Raw genomic sequence first — 22,818 nt, 5'->3', positions numbered from 1 at the left:
GCATGTGCTACCGTGTGTGTGCGTATGCGTGTCTGTACCTGTGTGTGTGTTTTTTCACAGTCCCTGTTGTTCCGTAAGGTGTATTTTTATCTGTTTTTTTATCTGATTGTTCTACTTGTATCAGTTACCTGATGTGGAATAGAGTACCATGGCTGTATGTAAGTACAGTCCGCATGTATTTTGGGGTATGCATGGGTGTCTGAGCTGTGTGCTAGTAGTTTAAATAGACAGTTCGGTACATTCAGCTTGTCAACACTTCTTACAAAAACAAGTATTGATGATAACAATCTGTCAGGCATATGTGTATAGGTGGCAGGGAAGTCAGGGCGCAGGAGAGTCAAACGGAGTGTAAAATGGAGTCTTTTAATAATGTCATAGAAACATGCTCCATAACACCAAACAGGAAAGGAACATAAACAAACTATGGGTACGAAGATCCGTCGCGCACCTATACAACAAAAACACTACACTGACAATGAACAACCTCTGACAAAGACATGAGCGGAAACCGAGGGTTAAATACACAACAGGTAATGAATGGGATTGACAACAGGTGTGTGGGAAGACAAGACAAAACCAATGGGGAAAAAAAATGGATCAATGATGGCTAGAAGACCGGTGACGTCGAACGCCGAGCACCGCCCGAACAAGGAGAGGCAACGACTTCGGCAGAAGTCGTAACACAATCTCTCTTCCACTTTGAGCCATGAGAAATTGACATACATATTATTAATGTTAGCTCTCCGTGTACACATATGGGCTAGCCGTGCTGCCCTGTTCTGAGACAATTGTAATTTTCCTAAGCCCCTGTTCGTGTCACCTGTCCACACAACTGGACAGTAGTCCAGGTGCGGCAAAACTAGGGCCCATAGGACCTGCCATGTTGATAGTGTTCTTAAGAAGGCAGAGCAGTGCTTTATTATGGACAAACTTCTCCCTATCTTAGCTACTGTAGTATCAACATGTTTTGACCATGACAGGGTCACTCTAAGCAGTTTAGTCACTTGCTAAATTTCCATATTATTCATTACAAGACTTAGTTGAGGTTTAGGGTTTTAGGGTTTCCCAAATACAATGATATTAGTTTTGTAAATATTTAGGACTAACTAATTCCTTGCAGCCCATTCTGAAACTAACTGCAGCTCTTTTTAAAGTGTTCCTTAAGGCTCATCCCTCTCGACCATACAATTTTTACTCCAAGGTGTCTGAACAGTTTTTCATTTTTTTTTATTTTTTTATCCCTTTTTCTCCCCAATTTCGTGGTATCCAATTGTTGTATTAGCTACTATCTTGTCTCATCGCTACAACTCCCGTACGGGCTCGGGAGAGACGAAGGTTGAAAGTTATGCATCCTCCGATACACAACCCAACCAAGCCGCACTGCGCATCCAACTCGGAAGCCAGCCGCACCAATGCGCCGGAGGAAACACTGTGCACCCGGCCACCTTGGCTAGCGCACACTGCGCCCAGCCCGCCACAGGAGTCGCTGGTGCGCGATTTTATTTTATTTATTTATTTTATTTTACCTTTATTTAACCAGGCAAGTCAGTTAACCTCTTGCTCCTACCTGACACGCAGGCGTCCCATCTAGACATCTGGAAATGCAAATGCGCTACGCTAAATGCTAATAGTACTAGTTAAAACTCAAACGTTCATTAAAATACACATGCAGGGTATTGAATTAAAGCTACACTCGTTGTGAATCCAGGCAACAAGTCAGATTTTTAAAATGCTTTTCGGCGAAAGCATGAGAAGCTATTATCTGATAGCATGTAACACCCCAAAAGACCCGCAGGGGACGTAAACAAAATAATTAGCATAGTCGGCGCTACACAAACCGCACAAATAAAATATAAAACAATCATTACCTTTGACCATCTTCTTTGTTGGCACTCCTAGATGTCCCATAATCACTATTGGGTCTTTTTTTTATTAAATCGGTCCATATATAGCCTAGATATCGATCTATGAAGACTGTGTGATAAACGGAAACAAATAGCGTCTTATAACGTAACGTCATTTTTTAAAATTAAAAAAGTCGACGATAAACTTTCACAAAACACTTCGAAATACTTTTGTAATGCAACTTTAGGTATTAGTACACGTTAATAAGCGATAAAATTCATCAGGAGGCGATGTCAATTCTATAGGTGTCTGTTTCGAAAAAATGTCTTGGAGAGAGCTCGACCAAAACATCCGGTCGGAAACCGGAGGGAATCGATTCCCTTGATTCGGTTAGACCAAGAATCAATTGCGAATCAAATGACAAGACTCTAGACAACGTGTGGAAGCTGTAAGCACTGCAACCTCGGCCTCATTTAATTCGATTCACTTTGAACAATTCCTTGAAGTCGCGGATGGATATTTTTTTCCATTTTCAGTGATCAGATATTCCTGCACTTTTCGATGAAACGCACGTTCTGTTATAGTCACAGCCGTGATTTAACCAGTTTTTATAAACGTCTGAGTGTTTTCTATCCACACATACTAATCATATGCATATACTATATTCCTGGCCTGAGTAGCAGGGCGCTGAAATGTTGCGCGATTTTTAACAGAATGTTCGAAAAAGTAGAGGGTCGAATTAACAGGTTAATAATCGATCAAATTGATCACGAGGCGATGTATATTCTATAGGGGTACGTCTGGAAATAATGTCCGGGTAAATCTCAACCAAAATATCCGGTCCGAGACCTGAAGAAATGGGCTGTCTCTTCTTCGTTTGATCAAGAAACAAAGCCTAGGCGAATGACAAGACTGTTGACATCGTGTGGAAGCTGTAGGAATTGCAATCTCGGCTCCATGTAATTTGCTTTCCCATAGACAATTCATGCAAGTGGCGCATTGATATATTTTCCAATTTTCAGTGATCAGATTTTCCTGCGCTTTTCGATATAATGCACGTTCTGTTATAGTCACAGCCGTGATTTAACCAGTTTTATAAACGTCTGAGTGTTTTCTATCCACACATACTAATCATATGCATATACTATATTCCTGGCATGAGCAGCAGGGCGCTGAAATGTTGCGCGATTTTTAACAGAATGTTCTAAAAAGTAGGGGGTAGGAGTAACAGGTTAAGAACAAATTCTTATTTTCAATGACGGCCTAGGAACAGCGGGTTAACTGCCTGTTCAAGGGCAGAACGATAGATAGCTAGCTAGCTATATACATGTCGAAACAAAAGACTCCACTATGCAAGAAACCATTTCCCTTTACCGTTTACACCTTCAAACAATCTAGAAAGAAATCAAAAATATTGTTTATAAAGTTGCTTTTAGTTGCCTGGTTTGCTAGATTAACATATACTGAATTCATTTTTAAACAGCTGGGTTTATAGGTGTTAAAATACACCAGTTCTGCTATTTTGGACCCCCAGGCTGCTGATGTCATGCAGCCTGTGTTTTTTTTTGTTTTTACTTTTTCATAACGGCAACAAGTTTAATGTCAGACGACAATAGAATGTTCATGATGTCACTGCGACAACTTTATATAGGCATGTCGATAGAAGTATTATAAACCAGTCTTTAGGCTTGAAAACTTTGGTTGTACACTACCGTACTCACGACTTAGCACATGCAGTGGTGGAAAAGGTACCCAATTATTACATGAGTAATACATGAGTAAAAGTAAATATACCTTAATAGAAAATGACTCAAGTTAAAGTGAAAATCACCCAGTAAAATCCTATGTGAGTAAAAGTAAAAAAGTATTTGCTTTTAAATATACTTAAGTATCAAAAGTAAATGTAATTTCTAAAGTATACTTAAGCATTAAAAGTATAAATCATTACAAATTCCTTATATTAAGCAAACCAGACGGAACAATTGTATTTTTTATCTTTTTTTTTACGGAGAGCCAAGGGCACACTCCAACTCCCCATAATTTACAGACAAAGCATTTGTGTTTAGTGACTCAGCCAGATCAGATGCAGTAGGTATGACAAGGGATTGTCTCTTTAAGTGTATGAATTAGACAATGTTCCTGTCCTGCGAAGCATTCAAAATGTAACTGGTACTTTTGGTGTCAGCAAAAATGTATGAAGTAGAAAGTATATTACTTTTTTTCTGGAATGTAGAGGAGTAAAAGTAAAATTTGTCAAAAATATAAATAGTAAAGTACAGATATTCCCCAAAAATGACTTAAGTAGTACATGAAAGTATTTTTACTTAAGTACTTCACACCACTGTGCACATTACCTCACATGTGAATCCTTAAAGATATGGGTGGGGCTTAAGACGATGTGAACGAAAATTAATGGGTGTAGACAAAGAAGAGCTTTTCAGTAGGTGTACCAAAACATTCAAGGGCCATTTTCTAAAAAGTGGGGTTACAAGTTTACCAACTTTCAAAGCAGAATTACTTTCCCATGTGTTCCTCAACTGCAGTGAATGATATACAATCTGAGTCTCTACTTTTATCCAATGTATAAAACGATTTCAAATGTTGCTACATAAGACTGAATTGAGGTGGTCGGTCACATATTACTACAACCGTATTTAACATGAGTTCCTCTCTTCGTTTTACAGGAATGTGGTTCTGAATGTAGACCGCAATTACTGCCCCCATTGGCATTTTTGTAGTTTTTGTAAATGTTATCACAATGTATTGCTACCACTTTATCATCAGTGGTATTATCTAAGTGAGTTTTAGAGATGGTCAGAATATGAATGTCATCTGTTACTAGCACGTTTTTAAAAAATGTATTTAACCTTTACTTAACTAGGCAAGTCAGCCAATTATGCATTAGGGGTGCTATTAAAAGATTGGGATGAAAAACGTTCCCGTTTTAAACAAGATATTTTGTCACAAAAAGATGCTGGACTATGCATATAATTGACAGCTTTGGAAAGAAAACACTCTGACGTTTCCAAAACTGCAAAGATATTGTCTGTGAGTGCCACAGAACTGATGTTACAGGCGAAACCCAGATACAAATCAAACCAGGAAGTGCCACATTTTTTGAAACCACCTCATGCCAATGACTCCTTATATAGCCGTGAATGAGCTACGAATGAGCTTACATTTTCCACGTATTCCCCAAGGTGTCTACAGCATTTTGACGTCTTTTTAGAACATTCTTATTTACAATGATGGCCTACCCCGGCCAAACCTGGACGGTGCTGGGCCAATTGTGTGCCGCCATATGGGACTCCCAATCACGGCTGGATGTGATTCTGCCTGGATTATTACGTTATTGATTTTGTGAACCTTGTTTCTAAGGCTAGATATGTTAGTGTGGGCTATTTATGCCACTTTTTGGGATGATTTACTGTTTTTAATCCTTTACTGGGTAGCTTATCAGAAATAGACATGCTAATTTATTTTAAATTTGAACTGATAGTGCAGGGTGAGCTGCACACTTCCTACTAGGGCACACCTCCTCAGTGCTAACAGTATAACTTTGGTTCACAGGCACATTATTATTGCATACAATAGCTGTAGGATCAACAGAGGCATTCAGGGCAGTTAAGGGGACATAAATTAAAAGGATCCGCCCCATTTTTTCAATTTTCGCCTAAAATGACATACCCAAATCTAACTGCCAATAGCTCAGGCCCTGAAGCTAGGATATGCTTTTGAAACAAAACACTTTGAAGTTCGTGAAAATGTTATAGGAATGTAGGAGAATATAACACATTAGATCTGGTAAAACAATAATACATCATCTTTGAAATGCAAGAGAAAAACCATAATGTATTATTCCAGCCTAGGGGCAATTTAGATGTTGTCCACTAGATGGCAGCAGCGCATGTACAACATTTTAGACTGTTCCAATGAACCAATGCATTTCTGTTCAAAACGTTGTATCACGACTGACCAAATGTGCCTAATTTGTTTATTATTAACCTTTCAGGTTCAAAACTGTGCACTCTCCTCAAACAATAGCATGGTTTTCTTTCACTGTAATAGCTTTTGTAAATTGGGCAGTGTTGTTAGATTAACAAGCATTTAAGCTTTCTGCCAATATCCGATATGTCTTTGTCCTGGGAAATGTTCTTGTTTACTTACAACCTCATGTAAATCGCATTAGCCTAAATTAGCTCAACCAACGCAGGGGACCCACCAATCCTGAAGAAGTTAAGTTACTTACATTGTATCTTCCAACGCCCCTGGGATAATGTACATTTTCTGCAGCATTATGACAACTAAGCGACACAATGATAGGGATTAACTGAGCTGGTCTTGGTCATTGATGCCATTGTCTCAACACAGTCCTGAAATGCGTGGATAGAGTCCAGGGGCCAAAATTATTTGGATGGACTCTTGTCATTCTTGTAGAGCATCTTCTGTTCCAAAAAGTGTCAAAGTAATCTATAAAAGTGAATCCAACAGAGCTACAGTAATCTTTTAGCCAGGTGTATAATGCCAGTATCCTGCTGAATCTTTCACACCCGCAGCCTAACAACGGTAAATAATAATTGGCAGATTTGTGGAATCTTTCAGTGCTAAAATCAGTTCTTAAAAAAACATTTTCAGAAGTTCCGAGCTAGCCCTCCTAATGTTGTTTGACCCTACACGGATGACGACAGCATCAGTTCCCGGCATCTGTCGTAGAACGGTCGCAAGCAGCCTTGTAATGTCCTGTACTTGTGCTCCAGGATAGCACATGATTTTTGTAGAGGGAACAATGATGTTTCTAACCATAGAACAGCCGATGATGACAGCTGCTGCAATGGCTGAGGAGGTCCGGCCATTCTTTGCCTCAAGTGTTTTTGCAAACCCCTTGAGGACCGAAGGGCGGTGGGGCCCAATGGACCCGAGCCGTTTGGAGTATCCATCGTGGATGATGAATGGGCAGGAGCCTTAGACAGCCTTACGGTCAGATGAGGATGGGAGCTCTGAGGATCGCAGGTACCTGCGGATCCGATCTCGAAACTGAAGACTCCAGGGAAGAAGGTGAAGCTGTGTCTGGTCTAGGAGGCCCCCAATGCCAGACGACGCTGTTCGGATTCCATATCTCCATGGCTGGTTGGTTGGATTGAGAACAGGAACATCCACCAAGTCATCCAGGAGCATCCTTCTAGTGGATTCTCCATTAGCTTATATAGGTTCACTACTTGTTTGCTAAGAGTAGCCAATTCATCCCTGTAGCCCTTTGCAAGCAAAGGAGAGAGTTGCTACATTGAAAGTTTGGGCAGTCCACATTGTACCGGAATAAAGCAAAATAATCACAGCTCCTGCAGTGTTTTAAATGTTTGTTAGCATCCTCCATTTGAGGCTCCAGGCTAGCTAGACAAGATAAGCCAGCTTGACCTCCATGTCTCTCCTCCATCACACAATGAATTGTAATTTTTGTCAAATTTGAGCCATGCGCTTTGGATACAGGAGCTGTCAAAAAGCACATTTTTTGAAACATAATTTCAAAATAATATGGTGATGCTTAAAGGCCAAGTTCAGTATTTTGCAACTTGATGTTAAATAGTTCCTCACCCTGGATTCCCCTTAGTCTATGGAGGAACTATCTAACATCAAGTTGCAAAATACTGTACTTGGCAAAATACTGAACTAACATTACGTTTTTAAAATTCAGATCTTCCTGTTTTACGGGACCACTACAGGCTAGCTTCCATAGCACCAGCATCGTAGGTGTATGATGGGACATACCGTGTGTGTGTGTGTGTGTGTGTGTGTGTGTGTGTGTGTGTGTGTGTGTGTGTGTGTGTGTGTGTGTGTGTGTGTGTGTGTGTGTGTGTGTGTGTGTGTGTGTGTGTGTGCATGAGTAGCATACGTGCATGAGTTTGTACTCATGGAAAATATATTGAAGACGTAATAAAATAGACTACACTTGCAGTATACTCAAGCCACGATATGACATGCAACAATATTGTCGGAAAGTGTGTGTGTCATCCATTTTATGTCATCAACAGCACAAAACATGCATATAGGCTCTGTCTAAGCTCATTTGCAACCCCTTCTCTCTCTCTCTCTCTCTCTCTCTCTTCTCTCTCTCTCTCTCTCACACTCACACTCACACACTGCTAATTCATGCATGGAACTTCTATTCTCAGCTCACTCTCCTGACACTGCATATTATACAGCTAGCCGAGCACCAAGAGGTTAGCAATTATTCATCCACCACCTCCATCACCCTCTTTCTTTTCATCCCTCTATCTCACCCTCCCTCGTTCACAGCCACGAGGGGAGGAAAGTGCCATTTCTACACGCTGCGTTGCTGTGTAAGCAGGGAAGTCAGACAGGCTAAGTATGCCCCAAATGCCACCCTATTCCCTATATAGTGCACTACTTTTTACCAGAACCCTATTGGCCCTAGTCAAAATAAGGAATAGTGTGCCAATTGGGATATTGACTAAGTGAGAGCTTCGGGTCTATTATAATGAAGAAGGAGGCAGTTATTTACAGTGGGATGACTCCAAGCCTAGGTCTGGCTGGTGGGCTGTCCTTGCTTCACACACACACACACACACACACACACACACACACACACACACACACACACACACACACACACACACACACACACACACACACACACACACACACACACACACACACACACACACACACACACACACACACACACACACACACACACACACACACACACACACACACACACACACACACGCACACACACACATGCTTGAGTGTCGTGCTGAGAGGAACATCATGTTCAGCCCCTGTTAGTGTCCCACAGGGCCTAGACGGCTGCCATTTAATGACACCACTGTGACCTCTGATCATACCTACCCTGTGTGTGTGTGTGTGTGTGTGTGTGTCGGTTGTATGACCTCTGATCATACCTACCTGCCCTTTGGAGAAGGAAGAGAGGGCTTTGATTCAAGGCTTTGTGTGTGTGTGTGTGTGTGTGTGTGTGTGTGTGTGTGTGTGTGTGTGTGTGTGTGTGTGTGTGTGTGTGTGTGTGTGTGTGTGTGTGTGTGTGTGTGTGTGTGTGTGAGCGTGTGTGTGTGTGTGTGTGTGTGTGTGGGTGAGCGTGTTCATGTTCCCAGACTAAGGTCTCTCAGGTAGAATGTTGGGACATAAAGCATCACACCTCATCACTTATAAGGTCGCTTGTTTGAGGTTAAAGTTCAAAATGCTATTTTTTTGAATGGGTGGTCACTCTCACCTTTAGGGTCATCTTGGCCAGCAACTCCTGAAGGTCCATGATGCCTTGCACCAGGCTCAGGAAATCACTGCATGTCGGACAGGCTCAACAGGAGAAAAGGATGGACAAAGAAAGACAGGAGTGGGAGAGGGGATAATAGAGTAAAGGACAAGAGAAAAGGAATGAGGTAGAGAGGAGGCAAAAGAAGAGAAAAAGAGAAGAGGTACATTTACGTATACAAATTTTACTAAAACCTTGTTGCTCAAAATATAAGATGATAACCAAAGCTATAGAAAATTTAGTGATTGAACTCATCTCCTTGCACTTCCTATCTTGCCACGTGGCTCTTTTATTAGAGGATTGTGGGTAATTTTCTTTGTTTGTCTTTTACACAATGTTTTATGCATGTTTGAAGAAAGAAAAGTTTACTTCTATAATAATATTAAGCAGCTTGTTGTGCTGTATCTAATAGAGCTATATTGGCTTCTCGGGTGTGGCGCGAGTACTGGTTCACAAAAGTATCGATGAGGGGAGTGACAGACTATGATTGCATGCCTTATTGATCAGCGACAGAGACAGTAGCATCGCCACAAGTGCACAACACAAGCCCTGCATCTTCAATTGTTTGACAATAAAAAGGAGGGAGGGAGAGAAAGAGAGAGAGAGAGGGAGGGAGGTTTGAAAATGTAATTGAAATTACATAGAAGACAAATGGAAACGGTGTGTGTGTGCGTGCGAGTGCGTGTGTGTGTGTGTGCGTGAGTGTGTAGGTGTGAGAGAAAGAGGGAATGAGAAAGAGGGAAATGAGGGAGAGAGAGAACAGAAATGGAGTTCCACTGGCTAATGATGAGAGATTAATAAGAGTGACAGAGACTGGAGTATAGCTAACGAGACATTATAGGATGCCAGCTCCACTTTCTCTCAGTACCTCTTCACCTTTCAGACAAAACGAAGAAGAGGACGGGGACATTTAGGACAAGGAACATGATGGAATAACCCGTCCTGTGTCCTCAACAACAAGCTAATTATACCGAGCCTGTAATCATAAAGTACCTCTGAGTAGGAGTGCTAATCTAAGATCAGGTCTTCCCTGTCCAAACAATTGTATTCATTACTATCTAAAAAGCTTAACTGATCCTAGAGTAGGACTCTTACTTTTATAAATAGGTGCCCAGAGCTAAGGGTAGTAACAGTTACTATACTTACTGCGATTAAGGTTGGGACATTGTGTGATGTAGCCGTTTGGAGCAAAAATTAATTTGACGTCCTGAATGGTACCCTGTGAGGAAGGTGAGAAAGAAAAAGAGGGAGAAAGAGGGGGACAGAGAGAGAACGAGAGAGAGAGAGAGAGAAGAGATACAAATCTAAAAATTGAAGGGCTGATAGTGACTAATAAGCAACTGCATGGGTCTAACTGGTGGTGACAGTTTCATTTGATTACTTTATTATTTAATGCCAAGACATCATCTCAACTCTATAGAGCTGCTGTCTGAATAAATAAGGCATACTTCAAAGTAAATAAGGTATACTTTTATGACTGCTGAATACCAACTGTCAATCATTTAGATCATGTATTTTCAGGCTCTCGAAAAAACTCCTTTCAATCCCTCTCGATCGAGCGTTCTCTCTTCTCTGCTCCCTAGAGTTCACAGGCGGTTAGTCCCCATGTCTGCTCCGCACAGAATGGACAAGTTTAAGTGGCTGTGCAATGAATTATGGTCAATGTATTTAATTACCACATTTTCTGCGCTAAACTATGTAGCATATTGTCCTACTACATAAATCAGATTAAGCTTGAACTCTACAGCTTGAGCTCTACAGAAACTGCACATTGAGGTCACAGAAAAAAAACCATAATTAAATTAAATTAAAATAATTGAACCAACTTTGGTCAATTATTTGTTTAAAAAACAAAAAATTGCATAAATGTTGGTTAATCACTCAGCACTAGTGTATGTATTTGTGTGTGTGTGTGTGCAGGGGCGGGCGGCGGTTCGTCTGTGTGTCAGTCACTGTGATGGTCCAATGTGGTCTCAGAGCAGTTCATATTATTCTGTATATAAATCCGAGACACTTAATTTATACTGAACAGAAATATTAACACAACATGAAACAATTTCAATGATTTTACTGAGTTACAGTTCATACAAGGAAATCAGTCAATTTAAGCAAATGCATTAGGTCCTGACCTATGCAATTCACATGACTGGGCAGGGGTGCAGCCATGGGTTGGCCTGGGAGGGCATAGGCCCACCCACTTGGGAGCCAAGCCCAGCCAAACAGAATGAGTTTTTCCACACAAAAGGGCTTTATTACAGACAGAAATACTCCTGTCCGGGTGGCTTATCTCAGACAATCCCACAGGTGGAGAAGACAGATGTGGAGGTCCTGGGCTGGTGTGGTTACACGTGGTCTGTGGTTGTGAAGCCGGTTGAACGTACTGCCAAATTCTCTAACACAACGTTGGAGGAGGCATATGGTAGAGAAATTAACATTCAATTATCTTGCAACAGCTCGGGCAGGACATTCCTGCAGTCAGCATGCAATTTGCACGCTCCCTGCGGCATTGTGTTAATTTTAGAGTGACCTTTTATTGTCCCCACCACAAGGTGCACCTTTGTAATGGTCATGTTGTTGAATCAGCTTCTTAAAATGCCACACCTGTCAGGTAGATGGATTATCTTGGCAAAAGATAAATGCTCACTAACAGGGATGTAAGCAAATTTGCACAAACAATTTGAGAGAAATGAGCTATATAATAAGCTATTTGTGGATGTCCATCTTCCATTTAGTATGATATTTTATGAATTACAATTCATATGATATGTTACAAATTCCAAGTTGTACAATATGTTACGAATTTTCCATTTTTATTTAATTTTTTTATTTCACCTTTATTTAACCAGGTAGGCAAGTTGAGAACAAGTTGTCATTTACAATTGCGACCTGGCCAAGATTTTTTTATTTTATTTTTTATTTCACCTTTATTTAACCAGGTAGGCTAGTTGAGAACAAGTTCTCATTTGCAACTGCGACCTGGCCAAGATAAAGCATAGCAGTGTGAACAGACAACACAGAGTTACACATGGAGTAAACAATTAGCAAGTCAATAACACAGTAGAAAAAAATGGGCAGTCTATATACAATGTGTGCAAAAGGCATGAGGAGGTAGGCGAATAATACAATTTTGCAGATTAACACTGGAGTGATAAATGATCAAATGGTCATGTACAGGTAGAGATATTGGTGTGCAAAAGAGCAGAAAAGTGAATAAATAAAAACAGTATGGGGATGAGGTAGGTGAAAATGGGTGGGCTATTTACCAATAGACTATGTACAGCTGCAGCGATCGGTTAGCTGCTCAGATAGCAGATGTTTGAAGTTGGTGAGGGAGATAAAAGTCTCCAACTTCAGCGATTTTTGCAATTCGTTCCAGTCACAGGCAGCAGAGAACTGTAACGAAAGGCGGCCAAATGAGGTGTTGGCTTTAGGGGTGACGAGAGAGATACACCTGCTGGAGCGTGTGCTACAGGTGGGAGATGCTATGGTGACCAGCGAGCTGAGATAAGGGGGGACTTTACCTAGCAGGGTCTTGTAGATGACATGGAGCCAGTGGGTTTGGCGACGAGTATGAAGCGAGGGCTAGCCAACGAGAGCGTACAGGTCGCAATGGTGGGTAGTATATGGGGCTTTGGTGACAAAACAGATTGCACTGTGATAGAGTGCATCCAATTTGTTGAGTAGGGTATTGGAGGCTATTTTGTAAATGACATCGCCGAAGTCGAGGATTGGTAGGATGGTCAGTTTTACAAGGGTATGTTTGGCAGCATGAGTGAAGGATGTTTTGTTGTGAAATAGGAAGCCAATTCTAGATTTAACTTTGGATTGGAGATGTTTGATATGGGTCTGGAAGGAGAGTTTACAGTCTAACCAGACACCTAAGTATTTGTAGTTGTCCACGTATGTCCACGTAAGTCAGAGCCGTCCAGAGTAGTGATGTTGGACAGGCGGGTAGGTGCAGGTAACGATCGGTTGAAGAGCATGCATTTAGTTTTACTTGTATTTAAAAGCAATTGGAGGCCACGGAAGGAGAGTAGTATGGCATTGATGCTTGCCTGGAGGGTTGTTAACACAGTGTCCAAAGAAGGGCCAGAAGTATACAGAATGGTGTCGTCTGCGTAGAGGTGGATCAGAGACTCACCAGCAGCAAGAGCGACCTCATTGATGTATACAGAGAAGAGAGTCGGTCCAAGAATTGAACCCTGTGGCACCCCCATAGAGACTGCCAGAGGTCCGGACAGCAGACCCTCAGATTTGACACACTGAACTCTATCAGAGCAGTAGTTGGTGAACCAGGCGAGGCAATCATTTGAGAAACCAAGGCTGTCGAGTCTGCCGATGAGGATGTGGTGATTGACAGAGTCGAAAGCCTTGGCCAGATCAATTAATACGGCTGCACAGTAATGTTTCTTATCGATGGCGGTTAAGATATCGTTTAGGACCTTGAGCGTGGCTGAGGTGCACCCATGACCAGCTCTGAAACCAGATTGCATAGCAGAGAAGGTATGGTGAGATTCGAAATGGTCGGTAATCTGTTTGTTGCCTTGGCTTTCGAAGACCTTAGAATGGCATGGTAGGATAGATATAGGTCTGTAGCAGTTTGGGTCAAGAGTGTCCCCCCCTTTGAAGAGGGGGATGACCGCAGCTGCTTTCCAATCTTTGGGAATCTCAGACGACACGATAGAGAGGTTGAACAGGCTAGTAATAGGGGTGGCAACAATTTCGGCAGATCATTTTAGAAAGAAAGGGTCCAGATTGTCTAGCCCGGCTGATTTGTAGGGGTCCAGATTTTGCAGCTCTTTCAGAACATGAGCTGAACGGATTTGGGAGAAGGAGAAATGGGGAAGGCTTGGGCGAGTTGCTGTTGGGGGTGCAGTGCTGTTGACTGGGGTAGGAGTAGCCAGGTGGAAAGCATGGCCAGCTGTAGAAAAATGCTTATTGAAATTCTTAATTATGGTGGATTTATCAGTGGTGACAGTGTTTCCTATCTTCAGTGCAGTGGGCAGCTGGGAGGATGTGTTCTTATTCTCCATGGACTTTACACTGTCCCAGAACTTTTTTGAGTTAGTGTTGCAGGAAGCAAATTTCTGCTTGAAAAAGCTAGCATTGGCTTTTCTAACTGCCTGTGTATAATGGTTTCTAGCTTCCCTGAACAGCTGCATATCACGGGGGCTGTTCGATGCTAATGCAGAACGCCATAGGATGTTTTTGTGTTGGTTAAGGGCAGTCAGGTCTGGGGAGAACCAAGGGCTATATCTGTTCCTGGTTCTACATTTCTTGAATGGGGCATGTTTATTTCAGATGGTTAGGAAGGCATTTAAAAAAAAATATCCAGGCATCCTCTACTGACGGGATGAGATCAATGTCCTTCCAGGATAACCCGGCCAGGTCGATTAGAAAGGCCTGCTCGCTGAAGTGTTTCAGGGAGCGTTTTACAGTGATGAGTGGAGGTCGTTTGACCGCTGACCCATTACGGATGCAGTCAATTATATGCTACGATTTCCAATTTGTTGTGGCTAAAGTTAGCTAGGTGGGTATGTGGCTAACGCTAATGTCATATAGCTCTATGGGTTAGGGGTTAAGGTTAGGGTTAAAGTTAGGAGTTCGTTTAAATGGTTAAGGTTAAGGTTAAGGTTAACAGGTTAAGGAAAGGGTTAGCACAAATGTTAAGTAGTTGAAAAGTATCTTAAAAGTAGTAACTCAGTAGCTGCAAAGTTGTTAATTAGCTTAAATGCTGAAGTTGTCCATGATGAGATTCAAACTCGCAACCTTTGGGTTGCTAGTGTAACAAATTAGCTTGTGTCCCTCTCCTCGCCCCTACCTGGGCTCGAACCAGGGACCCTCTGCACACATCAACAACTGCCTCTCATGAAGCATCGTTACCCATCCCTCCTCAAAAGCCACGGCCCTTGCAGAGCAAGGGGAACAACGACTTCAAGGTCTGAGCGAGTGATGTCACCGGTTGAAACGCAATTAGCATGAACCACCGCTAACTAGTTAGCCATTTCACATCGGTTACACTAGATGTTCAGGTTATGCGCTGACCCATCCACCCCAACCAACCACCGTCCCTTTGTTTTGCCTTAAGTAAAATGCCATCTCATGTAAGCATACAAACGTAACATACCATACACATTTGAGTATCTCGGATTTACGTTTACTATGTTATGTCTAGAATATGAGACCAGTTTGGATGGTCAAACTAACCCAAAGCAGCATGCCAATTAAAACTAGGGGAAAATACCCAGCATAATGGAACAGAGATGGTACCAGAGATGAGGACAGTATATTTTTATATTGAGTCCGGAAGGCATTTTGTCAAACCCATAAAAACTCATTTAAATTCTTTATCTCAAGCCAGGTTTTGTGTATCTCTTTGTGTGTAACTGTATTGACAACCTGAAATGGTCCACCCAAGAAGGAGCAACAGCGCCTCTTTAACCTCAGGAGGCTGAAGTAATTTGACTTGACACTCAAAACCCTCATAAACGTTTACAGATGCACAATTGAGAGTATCCTGTCAGGCTGTATCACTGCCTGGTATGGCAACTGCACAGCCCACAACCGCAGGGCTCTCCAGAGGGTGGTATGGTCTGCCCAACACATCATCGGTGGCAAAATACCTGCCCTCCAGGACACCTACAGCACCCGATGTCACAGGAAGGCAAAAAGAATATCAAGAACAAAAACCATCCAAGTCACTGCCTGTTCACCACGCTATCATCCAGAGGGCGAGGTTAATAATATTGACATATTTTGCATTTCTCATCTCATAGGTATCCTGTGTTCTGTCCTATTCTACTGTATCTTAGTCTATGCCGCTCTGACATTGCTCGTCCAAAAATGTATAACTTCTTAATTCCCTTCCTTTACTTTAGATTGCGTGTATTGTTAGACATTACTTCACTTGCCACACCCTGATCTGTTTCACCTTTCTTTTTGCTTGTCTCCACCCCCCTACAGGTGTCGCCCATCTTCACCATTATCCCCAGTGTATTTATACCTGTGTTTGTCTGTTACCAGTTTATTTTGTTCGTCAAGCCTAGCAGCGTTTTTCCCCTTGCACTGGTCTTTTTCTAGTTCCTGTTTTCTAGTTTTCCCAATGATTGACCTCTGCCTGCCCTGACCCCGAGACTGCCTGCCGTTCTGTACCTTATGGACTCGAATCTGGATTACTGGCCTGCCTTTGACCTGTTATTTTGCCTGCCCCCTGTTCTGGTAGTAAACTTTTGTTACTTCAACACTGTCTGCATCTGAGTCTTCTCCTGAAACATGGTAGTACAAACGGGCTGTGACTGACCCAGCAGACTCAGACCAGCTCCACAAAGCTGTCTCCCTGCAAGAAGCCACCATAGGACAACATGAGGAGTTACTTCAATGTCTTATGGAGGGACTCCATACCCTAACAGAACACCATGACCAGGTGTTTGATACATTGCTGGAGCAATTCCACAGATTCCTCACTGGGCAGAGGGTCACACCCGTTATCTCCCAGCCTACCCCACTGTCCCGAAAACCCCGCTTACCTCATCTGGAGCGCTACGCTGGAGATTCCGGATTCTGATGGGCTTTTCTCTACAAGTGCTCCCTCATTATCGAGTTGCAGCCATCTTCGTTCCCCTCGGACCGCATGAGGATAGCGTACATCATAACCCTGATGTCCGGGAGGGCGTGGGAACAACAGTCCGCCATCTACCTCAGTCTGGAGGAGTTTGTGGAGGAAGTTCGGAAGGTGTTTGATTCTACTTTGTCTGGGAAAGACGGTGCTCATAAGCTGTACCAGCTATGTAAAGACTCCTCTAGTGTGGCGGCCTACGCACCTCTCCCAAGGTTCCATTCATGTCCCCAGCTGCTGATCGAGCATACCGGATCTCAAACACCATTTCACCGCAGCTTGCATCTTTGTACCATCCTGACCCGTCCCGCCAATTCGTGGTGGAGGCCGATGCTTCGGATGTTGGAGTGCGGACTATTCTTTCCCAGTGTTCTGCCCTGGACCTCAAGTTACATTCCAATGCCTTCTTCTCCCATTGCCTCAACACCACGGAGAGGGACTACAATGTGGGGAATATTGAGCTTCTTGCGGTGAAGATGCCATTGGAGGAGTGGAAGAACTGGCTGGAGGGGGCAGAACATCTGTTCATTGTGTGGACAGACCACAAGAACCTCATATCTACACGCCGCCAAGCGTCTCAATTCCAGGCCAGCTAGGTGGGCCCTGCTTTTCACCCGGTTCAACTTCTCCCTCTCCTACCGACCAGGATCCAATAATGTCAAGACTGTAAATGCTATAGCCCTGTGGCTACACCCCCGGAAGCCGAGACCATCCTTCCCATCTTGTGCTTGGCGACGGCACTCTGCTGGGGAAAAGGGAAGCAGGTTCATGAGGCACAGCGTTCCAGATAACCGGATGTTTCTTCCTGACGCTGTCTGCTCCTCAGTCCTGGCTCCTCGGTCCTTGCTTGCCATGCGGGCTCCCATTGGACCTTGGCCTTTGTGCAACAATGCTTTTGGTGGCCTACCATGTTTCCTGACATCTCCACGTTTGTCGCTGCATGCACAATCTGTGCGCAGAACAAGACTCCCCAGCAACCTCTGCCTGTTCCTCACTGTCCCTGGTCTCACATATCCCTGGACTTTGTCACGGGTCTCCCCCTGTCTGATGGCAACACCAGTTTTCCAAAGCAGCCCACTTCATTTCACTCCCCAAATTAAACTCTGCCAAAGAGACGGCCCAGCTCACGCTGCAATACTTCTTCAGGATCCATGGACTCCCAGTGGACATGGTCTTCAACCAAGGTCCTCAGTTCTCGTCCTGGATTTTCCCAGATTTTTGTCCGCCGCTGTCGTCGTACCTTCAGGTATCGACAACCGGACCGCCACCGGTATCGTCTCGGGCAGATGGTATGGCTGTCCACCCAAGATCTGTCCCTCTGGGTTGATTATTGTCCCATTTCCCATCTCCAAGATGCTGTTCGTCTTCTGTTGACCCGTAACCTCCGTATAAATCCCACTTTTAATGTGTCTAGGATCCAACCAATCTCACAGCCATTTGTCTCCTGTTTCTAGGAAACAAATAACATCTGCTAAACACGTGCACACTTGAAGTCGGAAGTTTACACACACTTACATACACTTAGGCTGGAGTCATTAAAACCCATTTTTCAACCACTCCACAAATTTCTAAATTTCTTAGTTTTGGCAAGTTGGTTAGGACATCTACTATGTGCAAAACACAAGTAATATTTTCAACAATTGTTTACAGACAGATTATTTCACTTTATAATCCACTGTATCACATTTCCAGTGGGTCAAAGTATACATACAGTAAGTTGACTGTGCCTTTAAACAGCTTGTAAAATTCCAGAAAATTATGTCATGGCTTTAGACGCTTCTGATAGGCTAACTGATCATTTGAGTCAATTGGAGGTGTACCTGATGATGTATTTTAAGGCCTACCTTTAAACTCAGTGCGTCTTTGCTTGACATCATGGGAAAATCAAAAGAAATCAGCCAAGACCTCAGAAAATAAATTATGACCTCCACAAATGTCTGGTTCATCCTTGGGAGCAAATTCTAAATGCCTGAAGGTACAACGTTCATTTGTACAAACAATAGTACGCAAATATAAAAACCATGGGATCGCGCAGACGTCATACCGTTCAGCATGGACACACATTCTGTCTCTTAGAGATGAACGCACTTTGGTGCGAAACGTGCAAATCAATCCCAGAACAACAGCAAAGGACCTTGTGAAGATGCTGGAGGAAACAGGTACAAAATTATCCACAGTAAAAAGGAGTCCTATATAGACATAACCTGAAAGGGCGGTCAGCAAGGAAAATGCAACTGCTCCAAAACCGCCATAAAAAAGCCAGACTACAGTTTGCAACTGCACATGGGGACAAAGAGAGTACTTTTTGGAGAAATGTTCTCTGGTCTGATTAAACAAAAATATAACTGTTTGGCCATAATGAGCATCGTTATGTTTGGAGGAAAGAGGGGGATGCTTGCAAGCCCAATAACACCATCCCAACCATGAAGCACAGGGAGCGTCTGCTAAATGACTTAAATGTAATGTAATGTAATGGATGGCAGTATCATGTTGTGGGGGTGCTTTGCTGCAGGAGGGACTGGTGCACTTCACAAACTAGACGGCATCATGAGGGAGGAAATTTATGTGGATATATTGAAGCAATATCTCAAGACATCAGTCAGGAAGTTAACGCTTGTTCACAAATGGATCTTCCAAATGGACAATGACCCCGAGCATACTTCCAAAGTTATGGCAAAATGGCTTAAGGACAACAAAGTCAAGGTATTGGAGTGGCCATCACAAAGCCCTGACCTCAATCCTATAGAAAAGTTGGGGATGTGATAAAATAAATAAAAGCTGAAATAAATCATTTTCTCTGCTATTATTCTGACATTTCCCATTCTTAAAAAGAAAAGCGGTGATCCTAACTGATCTAAGACAGGGAATTTTTACGAGGGTTAAATGTCAGGAATTGTGATAAACTGAGTTTAAATGTATTTGGCTAAGGTTTATGTAAACTTCCGACTTCAACTGTATGTGACAAATATCATTTTATTTGAATTGTATTTGTAATATACATTTACAATGCATTCATTAAGCTTGAATGAGAGCAACACCTGTGTCACTTTAGAGAAAGACCTCGACAAGAGGAGAGATGAACAACAGAGTAGATCAAACATGCCCACGCACACAAGCACACTACCGGTCATGCTCAACTCTGGCTTTGTTGCTGGCACACACACAAAAACACACACACATGCCACAGCGAATAATCAGACAACATCAGTGATGAGTGTGGAATGGAAGTGAAAGTGTTTGGCCAGTGATGTGGCTGTCTGTCTCTTGGGAGTTTATGGGATTCCTGACCATACATTGCCTCTATTGATCAGCAGGTAATACAGCCTGAAGCGAGAGAGGGAGGGGTGGAGGGGAAAGAGGAGGATGTTTGTAAGAGAGAGCAAGAAATAGAGAGAGAGGATGTGGGGGTTGGGGGGTTGTACGGAAGAGAGGGAGAGAAAAGGAGAGCTAAAGTCCACACAGTGCCTCGACATCCAAGACACCTCAGGCAAAGGGGACATTCCCTCGCCAATGCGGTGCGTCTATTTCAATTAGCTCTATATTATACACTGCTCAAAAAAATAAAGGGAACACTTAAACAACACAATGTAACTCCAAGTCAATCACACTTCTGTGAAATCAAACTGTCCACTTAGGAAGCAACACTGATTGACAATAAATGTCACATGCTGTTGTTCAAATGGAATAGACAACAGGTGGAAGGCAATTAGCAAGACACCCCCAATAAAGGAGTGGTTCTGCAGGTGGTGACCACAGACCACTTCTCAGTTCCTATGCTTCCTGGCTGATGTTTTGGTCACTTTTGAATGATGCTTTCACTCTAGTGGTATTATGAGACGGAGTCTACAACCCAAACAAGTGGCTCAGGTAGTGCAGCTCATCCAGGTTGACACATCAATGCGAGCTGTGGAAAGAAGGTTTGCTGTGTCTGTCAGCGTAGTGTCCAGAGCATGGAGGCGCTACCAGGAGACAGGCCAATACATCAGGAGATGTGGAGGAGGCTGTAGGAGGGCAACAACCCAGCAGCAGGACCGCTGCCTCCGCCTTTGTGCAAAGAGGAGCAGGAGGAGCACTGCCAGAGCCCTGCAAAATGACCTCCAGCAGGCCACAAATGTGCATGTGTCTGCTCAAACGGTCAGAAACAGACTCCATGAGGGTGGCATGAGGGCCCGACGTCCACAGGTGGGGGTTGTGCTTACAACCCAACACCTTGCAGGACGTTTGGCTTTTGCCAGAGAACACCAAGATTGGCAAATTCGCCACTGGTGCCCTGTGCTCTTCACAGATGAAAGCAGGTTCACACTGAGCACATGTGACAGACGTGACAGTCTGGAGACGCCGTGGAGAACGTTCTGCTGCCTGCAACATCCTCCAGCATGACCGGTTTGGCTGTGGGTCAATCATGGTGTGGGGTGGCATTTCTTTGGGGGGCCGCACAGCCCTCCATGCGCTCGCCAGAGGTAGCCTGACTGCCATTAGATACCGAGATGAGATCCTCAGACCCCTTGTGAGACCATATGCTGGTGTGATTGGCCCTTGGTTCCTCCTATTGCAGGACAATGCTAGACCTCATGTGGCTGGAGTGTGTTAGCAGTTCCTGCAAGAGGAAGGCAATGATGCTATGGACTGGCCCGCCCGTTCCCCAGACCTGAATCCAATTGAGCACATCTGGGACATAATGTCTCGCTCCATCCACCAACAGACTGCACCACAGACTGTGCAGGAGTTGGCGGATGCTTTAGTCTAGGTCTGGGAGGGGATCCCTCAGGAGACCATCCGTCACCTCATCAGGAGCCTGCCCCGGCGTTGTAGGGAGGTCATACAGGCACGTGGAGGCAACACACACTACTGAGCCTCATTTTGACTTGTTTTAAGGACATTACATCAAAGTTGGATCAGCCTGTAGTGTGGTTTTCCACTTTAATTTTGAGTATGACTCCAAATCCAGACCTCCATGGGTTGATAAATTTGATTTCCATTGATCATTTGTGTGCGATTTTGTTGTCAGCACATTCAACTATGTAAAGAAAAAAGTATTTAATAAGAATATTTCATTCATTCAGATCTAGGATGTGTTATTTTAGTGTTCCCCTAATTTTTTTGAGCAGTGTATGTGGAGATTATTAGATCACAATGCCTCTTCGGAGTAATAGTGTAGCCCTACCGTAGACAATATGTGCATCATACAAGATGATTGATTCATGTGGAAGTGAATGCAGACCTTCTGGCAAATGATGAATGCAATGTCTCTGTTCGAGTGTGTGTGCATGAGTGCATGTGTGTTCGTGCAAATATGTGTCCAACTCGTGGAAATTCCACTCTTGACCACTGGGGGTATAAGGCCCTCTCCCTTCGTTTGGCAAATCTGAACACAACTCCATTTGGCTCCTTCCCGCCTACAAAGTTCAAGAGAGAAATTCCTGTGGTCAGGTCTGTAATGCTGGTCTGACCAATCATACTCCATGCTCCATGACTGTTTATCATGTGGACTGCAATACGTTCCGGGACACCTCTGGGAATAACATCAATGAATACACCAACTCAGTCACTGGTTTCATAAAAAAATGCATAGATGATCTGATACCGATGGTGTCTTCAAAAACTTACCCAGATACAAAATCTGAACAACAACCCGGATCAACAATCCCGACATTTCGGGAAACTGAAGGAGAGATATGCTGCTTTTCGTTTCTTAGTCAAACTTGTGTTCTTTTTTTTCTTTGTGTTCTGGAACATAGCCCCGTCTTTCATTTTTGTTCATTGATTTCACCTGTGTTCCTTTCTCACCTGGTCTCATCAGCTCCCTATTTAGTTCAGTTATTTCTGCTTGTATGGTTGTGAGGTATTGTTTGTTTTTGACTGCCTACCTGTGGTTGACCATTGCCTGCCTGTGACCACAATTCCTGCCTTCTGCGAAGAAGTAATAAACATCTGCCGCACACTGCGCTTGAAATATTATTGATATATCATTGACTCTTGAACCTCAGGAGACTGAAGAAATTTAGCCTGTCCCCGGGGGCCCTCACAGTGTTATACACACGCACCATTGAGAGCATACTGTTGGGCAGCATCA

At 43.3% G+C, this 22,818-nt stretch overlaps 1 protein-coding gene across 2 annotated transcripts in view; it reads right to left on the bottom strand.

The window, feature by feature from the left end:
• LOC118402851 (protein kinase C-binding protein NELL1-like) overlaps nt 1-22,818 on the bottom strand; it is a 387,979-nt gene that overhangs the window by 200,418 nt on the left and 164,743 nt on the right. For both annotated transcript variants that reach the window (XM_035801186.2, XM_052478791.1), the window contains exons 6-7: nt 10,277-10,349; nt 9,092-9,174 (exon numbers count right to left, since the gene is read on the bottom strand). In XM_035801186.2, coding sequence (XP_035657079.2) covers nt 9,092-9,174; nt 10,277-10,349 — 156 coding nt within the window. The remainder of the gene's footprint in view (nt 1-9,091; nt 9,175-10,276; nt 10,350-22,818) is intronic.

This window comes from Oncorhynchus keta, chromosome 2 (genome assembly GCF_023373465.1).
Source record: "Oncorhynchus keta strain PuntledgeMale-10-30-2019 chromosome 2, Oket_V2, whole genome shotgun sequence".
Lineage (NCBI taxonomy): Eukaryota > Metazoa > Chordata > Actinopteri > Salmoniformes > Salmonidae > Oncorhynchus > Oncorhynchus keta.
This window is presented reverse-complemented; position numbering and strand designations above follow the sequence as displayed.